This window comes from Mustela putorius, unplaced genomic scaffold (assembly GCF_011764305.1).
Source record: "Mustela putorius furo isolate JIRA1106 unplaced genomic scaffold, ASM1176430v1.1 tig00003834_pilon_pilon_pilon, whole genome shotgun sequence".
In the NCBI taxonomy this organism is placed as follows: domain Eukaryota; kingdom Metazoa; phylum Chordata; class Mammalia; order Carnivora; family Mustelidae; genus Mustela; species Mustela putorius.
Window position 1 is genome coordinate 4,467,158 of NW_025421987.1, and position 16,516 is coordinate 4,483,673.

At 37.2% G+C, this 16,516-nt stretch overlaps 1 protein-coding gene across 4 annotated transcripts in view; it reads left to right on the forward strand.

Annotated features, from left to right (window-relative positions):
* Nucleotides 1-8,261, forward strand: part of CUNH21orf91 (chromosome unknown C21orf91 homolog) — a 130,565-nt gene extending 122,304 nt beyond the window's left edge. For 3 of the 4 annotated variants that reach the window (XM_045088184.1, XM_045088183.1, XM_004770513.3), the window contains 3 exons: nt 3,052-3,588; nt 5,028-5,090; nt 6,283-8,261. In XM_045088184.1, the coding sequence (XP_044944119.1) occupies nt 3,052-3,588; nt 5,028-5,090; nt 6,283-6,449 (767 nt within the window). In that variant the 3' untranslated portion in view covers nt 6,450-8,261. The remainder of the gene's footprint in view (nt 1-3,051; nt 3,589-5,027; nt 5,091-6,282) is intronic. The other variant, XM_045088185.1, reaches the window with a different exon arrangement.
* Nucleotides 8,262-16,516: the final 8,255 nt, after the last annotated feature.

Below are 16,516 nucleotides of genomic sequence, written 5' to 3' on the forward strand. Positions count from 1 at the left end.
CCGGACTGAGGAGGAGAAAGGGATTTGGGGTTTGGGTACTGAGAGTCGGGGAAAAGGCATTTGGTTGAGGTAGGGTTTATTTGAGGAACCACTTGTTTTCATGTCTTTTGTAGGTGACTTTTTCTTGTATCTCAGAGAATCTGACATTTATGTTACATTTATATATTTGCACAGCAAATTGAATATTGTAGTTCTCTGATTTGCTCTTTATCTCAAAAGATTATTATATATGCATGTAATCATATTCTTCTCTGGGTTCCTAGCATTCATTGGGGTAATTTAAGTAAAAGTTAAAAGAAAAATTATACTTAAAGTAAGAGAAGTTATATTCCATGCACCTGAGTGGCTCATTTGGTTGAGCGACTGCTTTCAGCTCAGCTCATGATCCTAGAGTCTTGGGATCTCGTCCCACATCAGGCTCCCAGCTCAGCATGGGGTCTGCTTCTCCCTCTGACCTTCCCCCTCTCATGCTGGCCTGATCTCATTCTCTCTCTCTCAAATAAATAAATAAAATCTTAAAAAAAAAAAAATAGAGAAGTTGTATTCCACAAATTACTAAGAGGAACATTGGATAAGAAAAATCTTTACCTTCAAAAGCCCATGTTATTCTTTAAATAGACATCTATTGACCTGCTGTTAAAGTGCTGGGTATATCACAAAATTCATCATTTCATATAATTTTTTATTTTTTTATCAATAAGTTTTTGAAGCTTCTATATAAATACCAAATCCCACAAAAGTAACAGCAAAAAAGTAATTTCTGTAGCATAATTTAGAACCCGTTTTATTTGCCAAAGAACTTCCTTTCATATAGACATAAGGAGAAACCTATAACTTACTATGTTTATTAGATTCAACTAAATCATTGCTTAATGGATTAAGCTGTGGCCTTGGGCTGACGAGACTGTTGTCTGTTTCAGGGATTGGCTGTGGTCATGTGTTGGCCGTGAGGCTGAAGGGAAGCTGCAGAGTAAGGCAGCTCTTTCATCGATCTTCCAATTAGTAAAATAAGCAAGTTCAGGTTCTCTCTCCCTACCAGCTGTTTATCCAGAGCAGTAATATTAGAATCAAATAACAGAGTGGAGCTATTAATTTGGTCTATAATTTGTACTACCTACTTTTTATCTTACCTATGGTCTTAAACATATATAATAAAACTTTAATGTTTTATTTTAATAAGCCAGATTTGTAAATTTCCTTTTTGTGTTAATGCATGGCAGGGTCAAGAGTGTACACTGTGTTATCAAATAGAGCTTTGAGAGTTTGCACTTTAAATACCTTAATGTTGCTGGAAATTTGACCTAATCAGACAATAACTGGTTAAAAAACAGAAACATACCCACACACACAACTGCAGTACAGGTAGCAAGGGCGTAAATAAAATGGGTATGAAAGTCAGTTTAAGTTCAGTTTTTGTGCTCGGTGGAAGACACAAGTCTGAGATATTTGAGTTTCCCGTATGCTTATTACATTACCACTGCTCAGCAGGTGCACTCACATGGCTTGCTCATGGAGGAACCAGTAGCCCGTTTGCACTGGTTTTGGCAAACTCAGCAGGTCCCACCATTGGCTGATGTTACATCATTTTAGAATAAATTAATACAAGTACTTTTATACCTGCCTTAATACCATTAAAGTGCAGATACTTCATTGTCTTACTATTAGGCCCAGAGTTTGGAGTTCAGTTAATAAAGTTGTTACAGCTTCAATTTTTAAAACAAGGATGAATGCAGAATGTAATTTTTTTCTGAGGAGTCAGCTAAAACCTTTTTTCTTTCTTTCTTTTTTTTTTTTTAACCTAGCACCTGAGTGGCTCTCTACTTACCCTGTTGTCAACACTAAGCAGATTTACACTGGTTAATTCTGGCAGGTGTTAAATTTCAGCTCCCCATCCCTTACTCACCTTCAGTATAAAAGCACTGCTGTTTGACTTTAATAATACAGTTTGAATGTGTGAAAATGTATGAAGGTATTCTGTGTTAAGAAATGTATTGTGTTATTTGAAAATGTATTCAATATCTGTATCTTTAAAAAACAATTGAAATGACCTACTTAAGCTCTATCTAAAACTTGGGAGATGGAAGGGTGCCTGGGTGGCCTAGTCACTTGGAATCTGCCTCTTGATTTTGGTTCAGGTCGTGATCTCAGGGTCATGAGATTGAGCCCTGCACTGGGCTCTGTGCTCAGTGCAGTCTGCCCATCCCTCTCCCACTGCCACTCTCCACACTCAGCGTTCCCTCTCTCTCTCTCTAAAATAAACAAATAAAATAAATCTTTTTTTTTTTAATGGCGGGAGGTAGAAAAGTGTAATAAGACTATTTCTGCTACTTACGGTATATAATAAACATTTGTGAGTTAAAGAATTATACTGGTTATTGTGTCCTAGTGGATTGACTTTACTGCTGTATGAAAAATAATTGTGTGTAATGTGTTTCTTCTAGAAGGTAAAATTATCTTGATAAAGTTTTAGTAAGCTAAAACAGAAATGTGGAGATATTTTTAGATGCTTTCATTTTCTTAAAAAAATAAATCTAACCAGTTCATTGACTTTTTGAGGCTTTCATTAGTGTGTATTTTTCTGGTTCTGGTGTATCCAGTGAAACATGACTAATTTAACAATATGATTGTGTGTTTATTGGGAAAAAATTGTCACACATTTCTTTTATAGAGCCTTACAATAGAAATGTTTACAAGTGTGTACTTGGAGGAGAAGTAGTGAACAAAGCACCATACTGTAAAGGCCAACATTTTGTAAACGTAAATTGATGGCTTGGTAGTACTTTTTTGTAATTCTATGAAATAGCATACCTCTGGACCAACATCCTTGGAAAGGCCTTTATTATTTATAAGAATTTAGTTTTACTTAATATATAGTTCAATTGAAAAATTATTAGACCATGTTTTATATTATTAACAATATTCTTCAGCATTTTTCCTTTAATATACAAACTACCACAAACTGACGTCTGTGTTTTACTAAGATTTTTGGATAATCTTATTGAAACTTTTAAACAAAATGTTAAGACTTCTATTTTCTTTGTTTTTCTATAGGAGTACCAAAATCAAATCTCCTGCACACCAAATCATTAAGGGGCCATAAAGACTGCTTTGAAAAATACCATTTGATTGCAAATCAGGATTGTCCTCGGTCTAAACTTTCAAAAAGTACTTATGAAGAAGTTAAAACCATTTTGAGTAAGAAGATAAACTGGATTGTACAGTATGCACAAAATAAGGATCTGGATTCTGATTCTGAATGTTCTAAAAATCCCCAGCATCACTTGTTAAATTTCAGGCATAAGCCAGATAAGAAGTTACTCCCACAGTTTGACTCCCAAGTTCCAAAGTATTCTGCGAAGTGGATAGATGGAAGTACAGGCGGGCTCGCAAACGGTTCACAAAGAATATTGGAGCAGAGGGGAAATACAGACTTCGAGCTTGCAGTGTTGCAAGATTCAGGTGCCACTCTATGCCACAACAGTGTATTGTGGCCTCACAGTCACAACCAGACACAGAAAAAAGAAGAGATAATCTCTAATCCGGAGGTTGATGTCGGGACCCAGCATCCACGGTACAGCAGAGAGGAATGTAAGTAAAATGGGGAGAAACGTAATGATTGCAGTTTTGGTGACTTTATTTTCTTTTTACCTTTTTATACATGTGGTATGTCAAGAATTTGGCTGTAGAATTATAGATTTTTATAGCTTAATTAAATGACAGGATCATCCTAGCAAAAATGAGGTGTCTTGGGCACCTGAGTGCCTCAGTTGGTGCCTAAGTCGGTTAGGCGTCTGACTCTCGATTTCAGCTCAGGTCATGATCTCAGGGTTGTGAGATGAAACCCTGTGTTGGGCCTGTGCTGGGCGTGGAGTCTGCTTAAGAGTCTGTCTCTCCACCCCATCTGCCCCCTAAGAAGATTCTCTCTCTCTCCGTCTGTCCTTTCCTCATCTATCCCCCCAATAATGAGATGTCTTAGCTTCTCCATCAGTTCTCTGAAATACTCCTTATTGTGTCATAAAGCATTCGAATTCTACAGTCCATCATATCTTTTGCCATTTTAAGTTTATTAAACTAAATGCAGTTGACAAACAGAAGGAAGTTCAGAGTTCCTGTAGTTTTACAAGTACATCTTCAAGCATTGGCTTACACACACTGTCCGCATTGCTCATCGCTACAACACTAACTGACTGGGGGTGGCATTTCAGAAGCCACAATCTGACATTCACTGAAGGACAAAGGTAATGTGTGCACTTATTTTAAAGTTGGAAAAGTGAGCCTTTCAGTTTGTATTTATTTCTGCAAAAACTCACAGAAGCTGAGACAATTTTTTTTAAAGATTTTATTTATTTGACAGTGAGAGAACACTAGTGGGAGTGGGAGAGGAGGAAGTAGGCTCCCTGCTGAGAGGGATTCCCGACGCAGGGCTCGATCCTAGGGATCACGGTCTGAGCCAAAGGCAAACGCTTAACGTCTGAGCCACCCAGGTGGCTGAGACAATTTTTTTTACTCTAAGTCAAGGGATTTTCGAGCTTGAAGGGACTTGGGGTATATTTTTATGCAATTTCTCGATTCTACCTATGGATTACCTAAGGTTACGTAACAAGTAGACAAATCAGTTTTTCAAACTATTTCTGTGGTACTTTTTTGTTTTTCCAGCTGTGCATCATGAACTACTTAGTGCTTAAGTATAAGCAACTTGATAAGTAGTGACTTCTAGCACTTTTTAAAAACTGAAACAAAGGGAAATAACAGCATCCAATGGATATAATATGAAGTATTCTCTGGCGTAACTTTTGATTCAGATGGTGGAGGCGTACTGGGAGTGACGTAAAATGTTTCTTACTGTGGGTTGAAAATGTTCTCCATACTTCAGGAGTTCATGAATGGCTCCTACTAAAGTACCAGTGAATATTATAGTGACAGATAAGTGCAAATGTTTTTTAAAAAATTAACTATTGTATGAGTGATGTAGATGTTTTATTTCCCCATGTTACTATGGTAATAATTAACATATTTTCATGTTTCAGTGAATTCGATGACTCTTGGTGAGGTAAAGCAACTGAAAGCAAAGCTCCGACAGGAAATACAGGGTAAAGAATCAGTGTTAATGTTTTATGCTTGTGAAAATGTTGATACAGAAAATCCCCTGTGACAGGACACTATTAGCTTTATCTGCATCTAAATTTGGAAATGGGAGTAGAACCTATTGGAGTTTCCAGAGCAAAAAGAATAAGAAAACAACTTCTTCATGAAATCAAGAGGACTTCAGTTTTTCTTGTTTCAGTAAAAATGGAGACCTGGAGACCTCTACCTTTGAGCTGAACCTCTGCCCTTCTTAACAGTTTATTGTGCCAGGCACCATATGCTTGCACTCCCTAAGTTCCGCTGGGTTGTATTAGCCCTGTTTCGTGGGTGTTTTCAAATTATAAACAATTTTAAACACAGAAGTAGTGAGAATGGTATAATGAACCCCCTGACCCATCTTGAACAGCTTCAGCTGCTTTCAAAAGCATAGCTCATTTTCTGTCATCTCTACTTGCACCCGTTCCTTTGCCCGGCTCCCACCCCCAGCACGGATGATTCTGAAACAGGTTCCAGACAACATATTGTTTCTCCACAAATACTTCAGGATTTTCTCTAAAACATAACTTTTTTTTTTTTTAAAGTAATCACAACCTCATTATCACCCCTAAAAAAAAGAAAAAAACAGCTAGTAGTCCAGTAGTATACTAACACTAACAACAGTTAATGTTCAAATTCCCCAATTGTTTCCTTTTTTTTTTTTTTTTTTTAAATATTTGATTCCCATTTTGGTGAGGAAACCACTTCAGAGACATTAAGGTGCTTACAGAGATCACACATTCAATTAATAACAGATTAAGGATTATATTACGTTCCTTCCTTAACTTCACAGCCAGTGTCACAATAATAATCGTAAATTAATAATAGTAAATAGTAGTAACAATTTGTATTTATCAAGTGCTTATTCTATGGAAAGAACTTTACAGGTGTGATCTCATTTACTTCTCCCAGTAGTCCTGTGAGATGCTTGTTGTTAATATCAAGGTTATACATAAGAGGAAATGAAAATGTGGTTTAAGTTACTTGCCTGAGACTCATAAAAGCGTAGGAACAAGAATTCAGAAATGAAGGTACTCTGATTCCAAAGCCTCTTAGAGGGGTTTCCAGACCTGGGTATGAATAGGCACTTCCTATCCATAAGCCATAGTAGATACTAATTGAACCCATTTATGTATTCAACTACCTTTTAAATCTTTACAGAAGTTTTTGAAGAGTTGACGCATCAAGTTCAAGAAAAAGATTCTTTGGCCTCAGAGCTCCATGTCCGCCACGTTGCCATCGAACAGCTTCTCAAGAACTATTCCAAGTTACCGTGTCTGCAAGTGGGGCGAACAGGAATGAAGTCACACTTACCCATAAACAACTGAACTAACTTACACTTACTTCCTTTGCCCTCATGCCCCTACCATTTATTGGTCGGCTAGGCATGCCAACTTTGAAGACGAAGAAAGTTACAGTCCATTTTTTTTATGGTCATTAAATTTGCAAAGCTGAAGGCAGTATTTAACATCTTTGTCAAATAAAGCAGATCATTACACTCTTAGTCTTCTAGGATTAATCATTATGGTTTGTTTTGGGAATCTTTCTTCCCATAATTACTAAATGACCCTGCTTAATTTACCACATGTGACTATTGTTACAGTGTGATTTTATTAAACATATTTTAATGTAATTCACTTATCAAGACAATAGAAAAATTTTTAAAAACTCCTTAGATTAGTCTGAACTACTAAAGATAATTTTAAGAGGGAAATGGAATTCATAATACACCTCCTATTTATTATGAGCAATATTTTAATATGAAAATTTTATATATAAAAATGCTATTTTAGGTACCTTTCCATTCTCTTTATAAATGTGTATTTGAATGCCACTGTATATTATATTTACACTTTCCTGTGTGAATATGTTCATCCATATTTCATATCACTGTATTTTATTCTCTTAATACACTCTTTTTACTATTACCTTGTTATCCAAAGATAAATGTATTTTGGAGTAGAAATCTATCTAGTTGAAGTGTTTTGACTTCTGATAAATCTTATGAAAGGGGAATTAATAACTTTTTAAAGCAAGTATCCAAAAAAAAAAAAAAAGGACGTTATTTTTTTCTAACAAAAGCAGTCTGAGTTAGTTAAGGAAAATGCTAATCTAGTTTTCATATGTCACCTTGTCTCCATAGAAGTAAAAGCCTCTCTACTTCATTATTATTTCCATTCTAATGACTTTGATGTGTTAGAATTTGGACAGAGTAAGTCAAGCCTCACTTCCAGGTCAAATGTAGTATCTGTCACATTGAATGTGCTGCCGGATTTTTGTCCCATCTTTGTAAAAAGCTTCAAATTCTTCTGTTTGCCCCTGCAGATAAAGTTCAAGAATCCTTAAACTGTCCACATTCTCTTAGCAGCATCACTGAAGTTGGTGCCCAAAGAAAACATTGTGAGATATTTTTTTCTAAACTTTAGAATTTAAAGAGGAAGAGAAGACTGCTTGACACAGAAAAATAAAACTGATTCAAAAACAATAAGCCCATTTCGAAGGGATATTCTTAAAAGTTGCCTGTGATGTTTCCAACGAATTCTGAACTAGTTGGTCATCTCAAACAGCTAGATATGTTTTTTAACAATGTATTATGTAGTAAAAGCTATAACCAGTGCAGAATTAAAATGGGCTCTAAATTCTGTTTTTAGTTGGTGCTTAGAATGTATTTATGAGGTAAGATTTTTGCTTGAAAGAATCTGCAGAAAAGCCCATTAGCTTGGCAGCTTCATGCATAAAGATACGAATGACTTCTATCTTAAATCTGGCAGCCTGCCCTGGCTTGGGTCAGATTTTAGTCTTGAACACAAACAGTATTTGACTAAGCAAAGAAACGCCTCAATCTAGTAGAAAACAACTTTTTGTAATGAGAAGATGTGTTAAATTTGCCTCAGAGTATTAATTGATATCACAGTTGATTTTGCTTTGTTTTAAGTATGATGTAACTGTTTTTGGAGCTTTTGAAAAATGTTTTCAATTTTTCTCGGTTCTTTTGAGTCATCCAAAATGAATTTAAAATCCAGGGAGTGGGGATACATTGCCTTAGTTTTGATAAGCTTTAAACTGAATGTGTGCAATATCAAAATCTTTATAAATTTACAAGTTGAATAAAGACATTTCCTGATGATGCCAGTAAAGTGCTTAGTTGTTAGGTCACAGTTTTTTAATTTGACTTTACTGTCATTTGGCATAATTCATCAAGAATGTTACAAGCCAGTGTGCTTGCACACGTTTGTGCTTCTACTTATATCGCTTAGGGACAGCCGTCAAAGTTTGGGATGTGTTGCATTTGATACCAGTAGTAGCATATTTTCAGAGTATGAGCCATATGGGGCAGTCCTAAATGCAACAGTATTAATCCAAAGAAAAGTGTTTGCTTTGTTTCTGGCAAATATGTAGCTTTACTAATTGAGTTTGGAACAATTGGGTGGGATTGTACATGTACTTATGGTCTTAATTGGAGATTCTGGTTATTCCATTTAGATATTTCTATCTAAGCTCTTCAAAGGAAAGGTGCTGTTTAAAAAAAAAAAAAAAATCTGTGGTGCTGGTACTCACATTAGTACTTTATTTGGATGAATATGGCAGTAAAAGAATTTTTTTCTTGAAAGATTTTGTACAGCAGCTTATCCACATATTTGGTAAACTGATTCCTGGGTTCGTTTTCTTTCTTTTTTTTTTTTTTTTTTTAAGATTTTATTTATTTATTTGACACAGAGAGAGAGATCACAAGTAGGCAGAGAGGCAGGCAGAGAAAGAGGAGAAAGTAGTCTCCCTGCTGAGCAGAGAGCCCTATGCAGGGCATGATCCCAGGACTCTGAGCTGAAGGCAGAGGCTTAATCCATTGAGCCACCCAGGCGCCCTAGTTTTCTTGATTGAATATGCAATTATTGTATATATGCAAAAATAAAAATAAGGGAGAGAGTTAAGTTCTATCTTGAGAGAACATGAAATACTACAAATATTAGTTACCATACTTGGCTATTCTTCAGTGCAGTTGTTAGTACTTTTTGAGGAAGTTTCAGAAGAAAATCTCGTATATACCATCAGTTTCAAAAACAGCAAAAGGAAGAAGACTGCCAATCAGCTGTTACTAACATTTTCAGAGCTTATATGAGTCAGAGGAGTGAAATAAGACTAATGTTTTTTCATGTTAGATTTCATAATTAGACAAATGGAGTTTAAAAAAATCAACTTGAAGTCGAAAGCAATTTTGATCACATAAGACTATTCACTTTCAAGATTAAAGTTTTCAAATTTGTTCAGACTTTTAATTAAGTTAAAAATCTATTTTAATTTGAGATTATCATCCTTTGATCAAAGCATTTAATACCCAAATTGGTCTTTTCTTTCTTTCTTTCTTTTTTTTTTTTTTGTTAAGGAAAAAAATAAGGCAAGCACTTAGGACCCAGTAACAGGTTTCAGATGAGTTTTTGTTCATCATTTTTTTTTTGGAAAAAAAATGTTTTTAGGCAAGCACTTAGGACCCAGTAACAAAGGTGCCCATTTTGAGATACACTTGAGAATTATTTTTTAAAGTGGCATTTGGGACGCCATCATGTAGTTCCTTAGATGTTCGGAACAAAGCGAAATGGGTTCGAGTCCCACATCGGGCTCCTTGCTCTCAAGCCTGCTTCTCCCTCTGACTCTGCCTGCCCAAAGTGCTCTCACTCCTCTCTCTTTTTGTATACACTTGAGAAAAATTTTAAAAAAAAAAATAAAATAAAATAAGTTCATGTTGGAAAGTGATTTCAAAAGTGTAATCAAATTGTCTTCTATTTTGTTGGCATCTCGACAGGCATCTTGAGATTTCTTGGGTTTTTCATCTGATCACATTCTTTACCACTGAAAATGGTCTAAAGTGCTTTTCTTGTTGATATATTTTTTACCTTGGTGTTTACACTGTTGAAGCTTGTCAATTTTTGCTAAGTTTTTTTAAATTAATTTTGAGGATCTATTTGTATTGTGTTGATGCTTACCAGCTTGGGTTTCATTTTGTTTTAGAAGAAATCTGCTTGTGTTATTAAATATTATAAAATGCAATTCAAAATGTATATGCTCTAAACTTAAGAACTTTTAAAGAATAAATTATTTGTGTAGCTTATAAGGAGGTTCAGTTGGTGACCATAAAATTAGGTCGTGACATGAAAATTTTCAAATGGTACAATGTAAAGCTCTTTTAGTGTTTTTTTCTGATTTACTGGGATATTGCTTATGCTGAAGTAAGATATCTTAGTATTTTAAAGTACTTAATAAAAAGTTTAGTACCCTACCAACTTTTTAAAGATCTGTTGTTCAGATGCAGCTGTAAAGCAAGGGCGATTGATTTTCATTTCAGTGTTTAATTGCATTTTTAACTTAGGGTTGGTGGAAATAATTATTTGAGGAAATTTGTGGTGAGAATCAGTAAGGGATGAAACCTTCAACAGGTTATTCTTGCCACATTAAGTTTTGTGGTAGGGAGGGAAAGAGTTTATTTAGCAGAATAATGAGGTACTTGGGCTCTGGCACAAGCAAAGGGGTGGTGGAGGAGGGTTCTAATCCTGCAGGATAACGAGGTCTTGTCCGACACATCAGTGTTCGCCTTCGCTTCATCCCTTCCTAATTGTTCTTGTTATAGTTCAGTCTCACCCCTTCAGCAGCTTGGTTACCTTGCTACGAAACAGTCGTAGCAAGTCTCTAGCACTAAGATTTTTTTTAGCACCTAGTTTGTAACCTACATTCCCTATTCTTGTTAGTTTAAAAAGAACCCAAATTATTAATGCATTTCGGCAATATTGAATTAGTACACAATTTTAAGCTTACCCAAGGAAAACCAAAAAATCTTGAAGATGAATACTGAGCCCTCACCCCCTCCAAAAAAGTGTTAGTTGGACTTCCCTCAACTGCATACCCCTCAAAAGGAATTTTAGTAAATGTGTTTTTCTTCAAACATGTAGAGTTTTTCCATTCTGCTGCCTCCCAAAGTGGCAATTTAGAAAATGTTCCATAGTGATTTCTGTTAAGTGCCATCATCCCTACTTTTATAGTTTGTATGTGTGTGTTAACCCTGTTTTGAAGCTGAGTAACCTATACTGTGGCCATTGAACCTAGTCTCTCTTTGTTGTTAGAAATTTACTTTACGGAATTGTGCTTGAGTCTTTGGGAAAAGAAAATGAAACTAGGGGTGAAAAACAAGTCCGTTTTAAAAGCGTTTTAGACATTACCTTGCATTTTTTTCTTTTAAAACTGCAATAATTTATATATTTGTATTGTTCTGCCTTGGAACTGTAACTACATATGCTTGTCTACTTTTTTTAATTTTGCAACAATAAAATAATATTTTGTTATCAGTTAGCTTCAGCGTATATTTTTTAAATGTACTTTTTTCTTCTTAAATTGTTGACCTATAAGAAGGGTCTGGTTTTGTAGGCTTAGGGAATCTCCTTAACCATCATTTTCTAACAGTTTATCTTAATGTTTTCTGAAAAATCTCTTTTTTTTTTTTTTTAAGATTTTATTTATTTATTTGAAAGAGAGGCAGTGAGAAAGAGCATGAGTGAGGAAAAGGTCAGAGGGAGAAGCAGACTCCCCGTGGAGCTGGGAGCCCAATGCAGGGCTCAATCCCAGGACTCCGGGATCATGACCTGAGCTGAAAGCAGTCGTCCAACCAACTGAACCACCCAGGCGTCCCATGAAAATCTCTTTTTGATAGTTAACTATTGCCTCTGTCCCAAGAGCCCAGAAACAGGAAGTAAGATTCCTGTGGCTTGTTAGATGTCCGGGCAACTTTTTAAATTGGAGTGTAGTTTCCATACAATAAATACATAGATTTACTTGTGGTGTTTGAGTTAACAAATATACATAACTGGAGAACCATCAACCTTTGCACCCCTTGCTAGTGTCTGCATTCCCTATTTCCCTTCCACTGTTGTGATATCTAGCCCCATAACTTGCATTTGGCTGCTTCAGGACATAAATGTTCTCATAGAGGATGTACTATAGTCACTTGCCTCTGGCTTTTTTCACTCAACTGGATGCTTTGAAATTCTTGCATAGTAACTAAGAGATCACTAGTTGTGACTTCTTTTTTTTTTCTGACTAGTGTTCTTTTATTGTATGAATGTATTATAATTTATCCATTCACCTGTGATGGACATCTGAGTTATTTCCAGTTTGGGGCTAATATGAATAAAGCTGTTGCGAATACATTTAAATTGGCTGTGAAAAGAAAATCAAATAGAAATTAAAGGATTCGAGGTCGCTTGTGGTTAGCATCATGAATCTGACTATTTACAATGAACTATTATTCCCCACAAATGATTTTTAAAATAATGTATATCCTTTTGGATAGCTGAAAATTAGGAAACAAGGACAGTTCTACAGAAGATCAGAGGCAGAACACAAAACAAGGGATGATGGAGAACTGGAACATTTAATGGGTTGTAAGAGAACAGGAACCTTCCTTGAAGCTCTTTTGAATGTCTAACAATCTAAGTCACACCACTTTGTTTTCCAGAGGAGGCAATGAAGACCAAGTGAGTCTGGTTTGGAGAACATACTGGAAAGAGCACCAGACCACAAATGACATTGTTCTCCTGTCTAGCTTTAACGACTTTGTGATGTTAAGGGAAGTTGGTCACTTCACTTTTCTAAGCCTGAATTCACCAAGCTGAAGCAAAGAGTAGGTAAAATGCAAGCCTACTGCTCCTTTATCACCTTTGTTCTTGCCCACTTTCTAAGCCTTCATGGGAATTCTTATAAAATGATTTGTTCTCCCTCATTTTTAAATGTCACTATAAGGCCTGGAATTCTTTGCAGGTATTGTAGAGCCTAGCAAGTAGGTGTGCGTGTGTTGAATAGAAAGGAGGGAGAGCAGCAGGCGGAATAATGTCCTTTTCATATCACATGTACTGGTATTCTGAGTTACAGGTTTTCTGGGTTTCTGATACAGATGATATCTTAGATCACTACTATCTTCAATTACACATGACTTGCAAGTTTGTGTTAGTGGATTTCTCTCTCTCTCTTGTGTGTTGGGGGTGGGGGGGTAGGGGAGGATCCATCTTGAGAACAGCAGTGTCCATCAATAGGAGAAACACCCAGTATCCAATATCCAGTGAGGGCAGCAGGTAAACTCCTGGCACCTAGTATTGAGTAGCCATTGCTCTGTGTAAATCTGCCCATGAATCTTGGACGTTTTGTTCCCGCTGGTTTCCAAGCCTTCTGGGTGATCTCTGCCCATTGAATAAATTCCTTTTCCACCTAAGTCAACTAGTTGCCTTCCCTGGCTTGTAACTGAGAAGTCAGTTACTCCTCACTTCATCCACTGGGTCCCTGTCCAATGCCCTTTTTTTTTTTTTTTTTTTATTCATCTGACAGAGATCACAAGTAGTCAGAGAGGAAGAGAAGCAGGCTCCCTGCTGAGCAGAGAGCCTGCCTCGGGACTTGATCCCAGGTCCCTGAGATCATGACCTGAGCCCAAGGCTGAGGCTTTAACCCACTGAGCCATCCAGGTGCCCCTGTCCAATGCCCTCTTGCTCTGAGATCTTAACACAGTTGGTTTCTAAAAGTGAACTGCTGAAAGCCCTCAGGACCACCTGGTCTGCCTATTGGGTCAACTGAAAATGATGGGGGAATTCTGAAAAGAAAGTAAACTTTTGGTAATGAGGATATCCATTTTCCTGTTAAACATGTTCATTGTTCACACTTGGGGTGACACCGTTCTCCACTAATTACTGAAAGTGCTCATGGTTTTTATCTACCAGGATCTTGGAACAGATGATTTAATATAAACAGTGAAGATCATAACTTTAGCTCAGGGCTTTGCCTGTGTGCTCCCTGATAATACTAAATGACCTTCAGCCCAGTAAGCATCTTTTGAACGAATATGCAAATGAGATCTCAGAGGAAGCACTAGGATTGCATGTCCTCTAGAAGTAAACCAGTAATTACCCAAAAAATGCCTAAGGCCTTCATCCAGTGGTTGACTACATATCTCCACGTATTCCACTCTTCCTAACACCTCCATGACTATTTCAGGCCTTTGATAACTCCCACTTGTTCTGTCTCTGTTTCTTTTCTATAACACTGGTTCTTCTGAATTTCATGGGACATGTGTCACTTGACTGCACCTCCAAAGTTTCTGAATCAATAGGTCAGAGGTGGGACCTATGAATTTTTATCACAAATTCCCAGGTGATGCTGATGTTGCTGGTCTACATGGCACTTTGCAAACACCAATCATCCATTGCCCCAGAGTTTACTTTCCAAAAGATGTGATAATATTACTTCCCTGCTCATACTTTTCTAGATGACCACTGCCAATAAAATGAAAATTAATCCTCAGAGCTCAGTGTTAAGAGCCTTCACCATTTGGCTCTTGCCTATTTTCCATTTAAATTTTTTCATCAGATTGAGACTTGGTTATGTGCCAGGAACTTTCACAAGCCCTGTAGGCTTTGGGCCAAGGGATACAAAAGCCAACAAGACTTTCTTGGTCAACTGAAAAGGATTCCAGCCCATGGTTAAGTTAATAAGGACTGAAAAATGTCCACTGGATTTAGCAACCAAAAATTCAATGAGAACAGTTTTAACAGACCTATGGGAGCAAAAGATCACAATGAATTTAAGTCTGGGTAAAGAGGTAACATAGTGGACCTGGGTGTGATCTCTAAGAATTTTAACCATAAATGAAGTTGAAGTCAGGATGTGGATCCAAGGTTATGTTTTTTAAGTTGAGAAGTACTTGATCATGAGTAAATACTGAGAAGACAGATGTAGTGGAGAGGCTACAGAGGGAGAAGTGGTCATCATAAAAGCAGTAAAGTAGGAAGAGGCAGAACACGGTAGCACATCTAGAATGGTTTGTCTTTGAAGAAGGTTAGGATCATCTCAGGCTTTCACGTTGGAGAGAACGCAAAACTATAGATGAAGGTGTTTGAGGGAGATTCATTGGAGAGTAAGGTAAGAAAGCCTCCACCTGGCTGATTCTATTTTCTTTGAGAGAAAAGGAAAAGATGGCAGGGTTGGAGACTCAAAAGTGGTGAAATGCTAAATAGCTGCTTTCTGAGGAGTGAGAGAGGTCCTGGCTCCAAGGGACAGGCTTGCCAGACTGTTCAGGAGAGAGAGAGATCGTGGTCCATGACTTGCCGTTGATTGAGTTTCTGCATTTGCATTCAGATTTTGTTGCTGTAAATATGTACAGAGTAGAACTGTTTTTGCAATTGGAGTAAACTAATCTGAAAGTGCTACTGAAAATCGAATCTGAAACTCAGATAAATTTGTGGCTCAAAAAGGAAATTCACAAAAACCTATCCAAGAGATAAAATTCCAAACATGGGAAAAATGAGAAATTCGAAGAGCTACTACAGATAGTGTATAGCGGGAAAAAATCAATTCTGGAGCTTTACCTCAAGCAAGCTTTTCAAGCAATTCTTTTCATTCGAAGAGCAGACTAAGACTCCTATGAAGGCCAAGACCTTCTAGGTCAGTTGGTTATCAAGTGTCAGCAGAGGGAAGTGTCTAACCCACATAAAAGGCAGTTTATAAGAAGTTAGTCGGTATACAGAATGTGAAGGAAGGCCGAGGTGCAGGTACACAGAGTTTCAGATCTGCAACTTTGAAGCAAGAGAAGGCAATGTAAAAAGAGGATGGCACTTCTAAGGGAAAGAGATAACAAAATGGGAAGTGATGGAGGCAGAAGAAGAAGTTCTAAAGAGGAAGGCCATTGCCACACTGCATTGGAGAACTTGGGTTTTAACCCTCCTCTGTCACTGCCGGGCATCACTCTACCTCTACCTCTCTTCTCTTAGCGTCTGCTCTCAGCTGTGAAGAGTGGCATTGAACGCGGTGCTCTTTAGGGGAACTGCCAGCCCATATCCTAAAAGGATCACACACTTTTTTTTTAAAAATTTTTTTTAAAGATTTTATTTATTTATTTGACAGACAGAGATCACAAGCAGGTAGAGAGGCAGGCAGAGAGAGAGAGAGGAGGAAGCAGGCTCCCTGCTGAGCAGAGAGCCCGATGCGGGGCTCGATCCCAGGACCCTGAGATCATGACCCGAGCCAAAGGCAGAGGCTTAACCCTCTGAGCCACCCAGACGCCCCAGGATCACACTTTATGAAGCTTGTCATGGAAAATCTCCCCCACCCCTGGCGTGAACAGCAGAACTAAGCTGAAAAGAACATAAAGGAAGTGTGGTTTCATTCAAAAAGAAACTGTGAGGTGTTTTTGCAGCAAGATATTTCTATGATCATCTGTGACAAAAGAGAAAAGATGGCAGAATTATCCTGGCTCATAAACAGCTATACGATTGTCTATGTAATGTCTGGAGAAAGGAAAACAACAACAACAACAAAAAGCCTAAGTCCTACACCTTATTACTCTCCCACAATCTTACATCCGGGAAAAGTA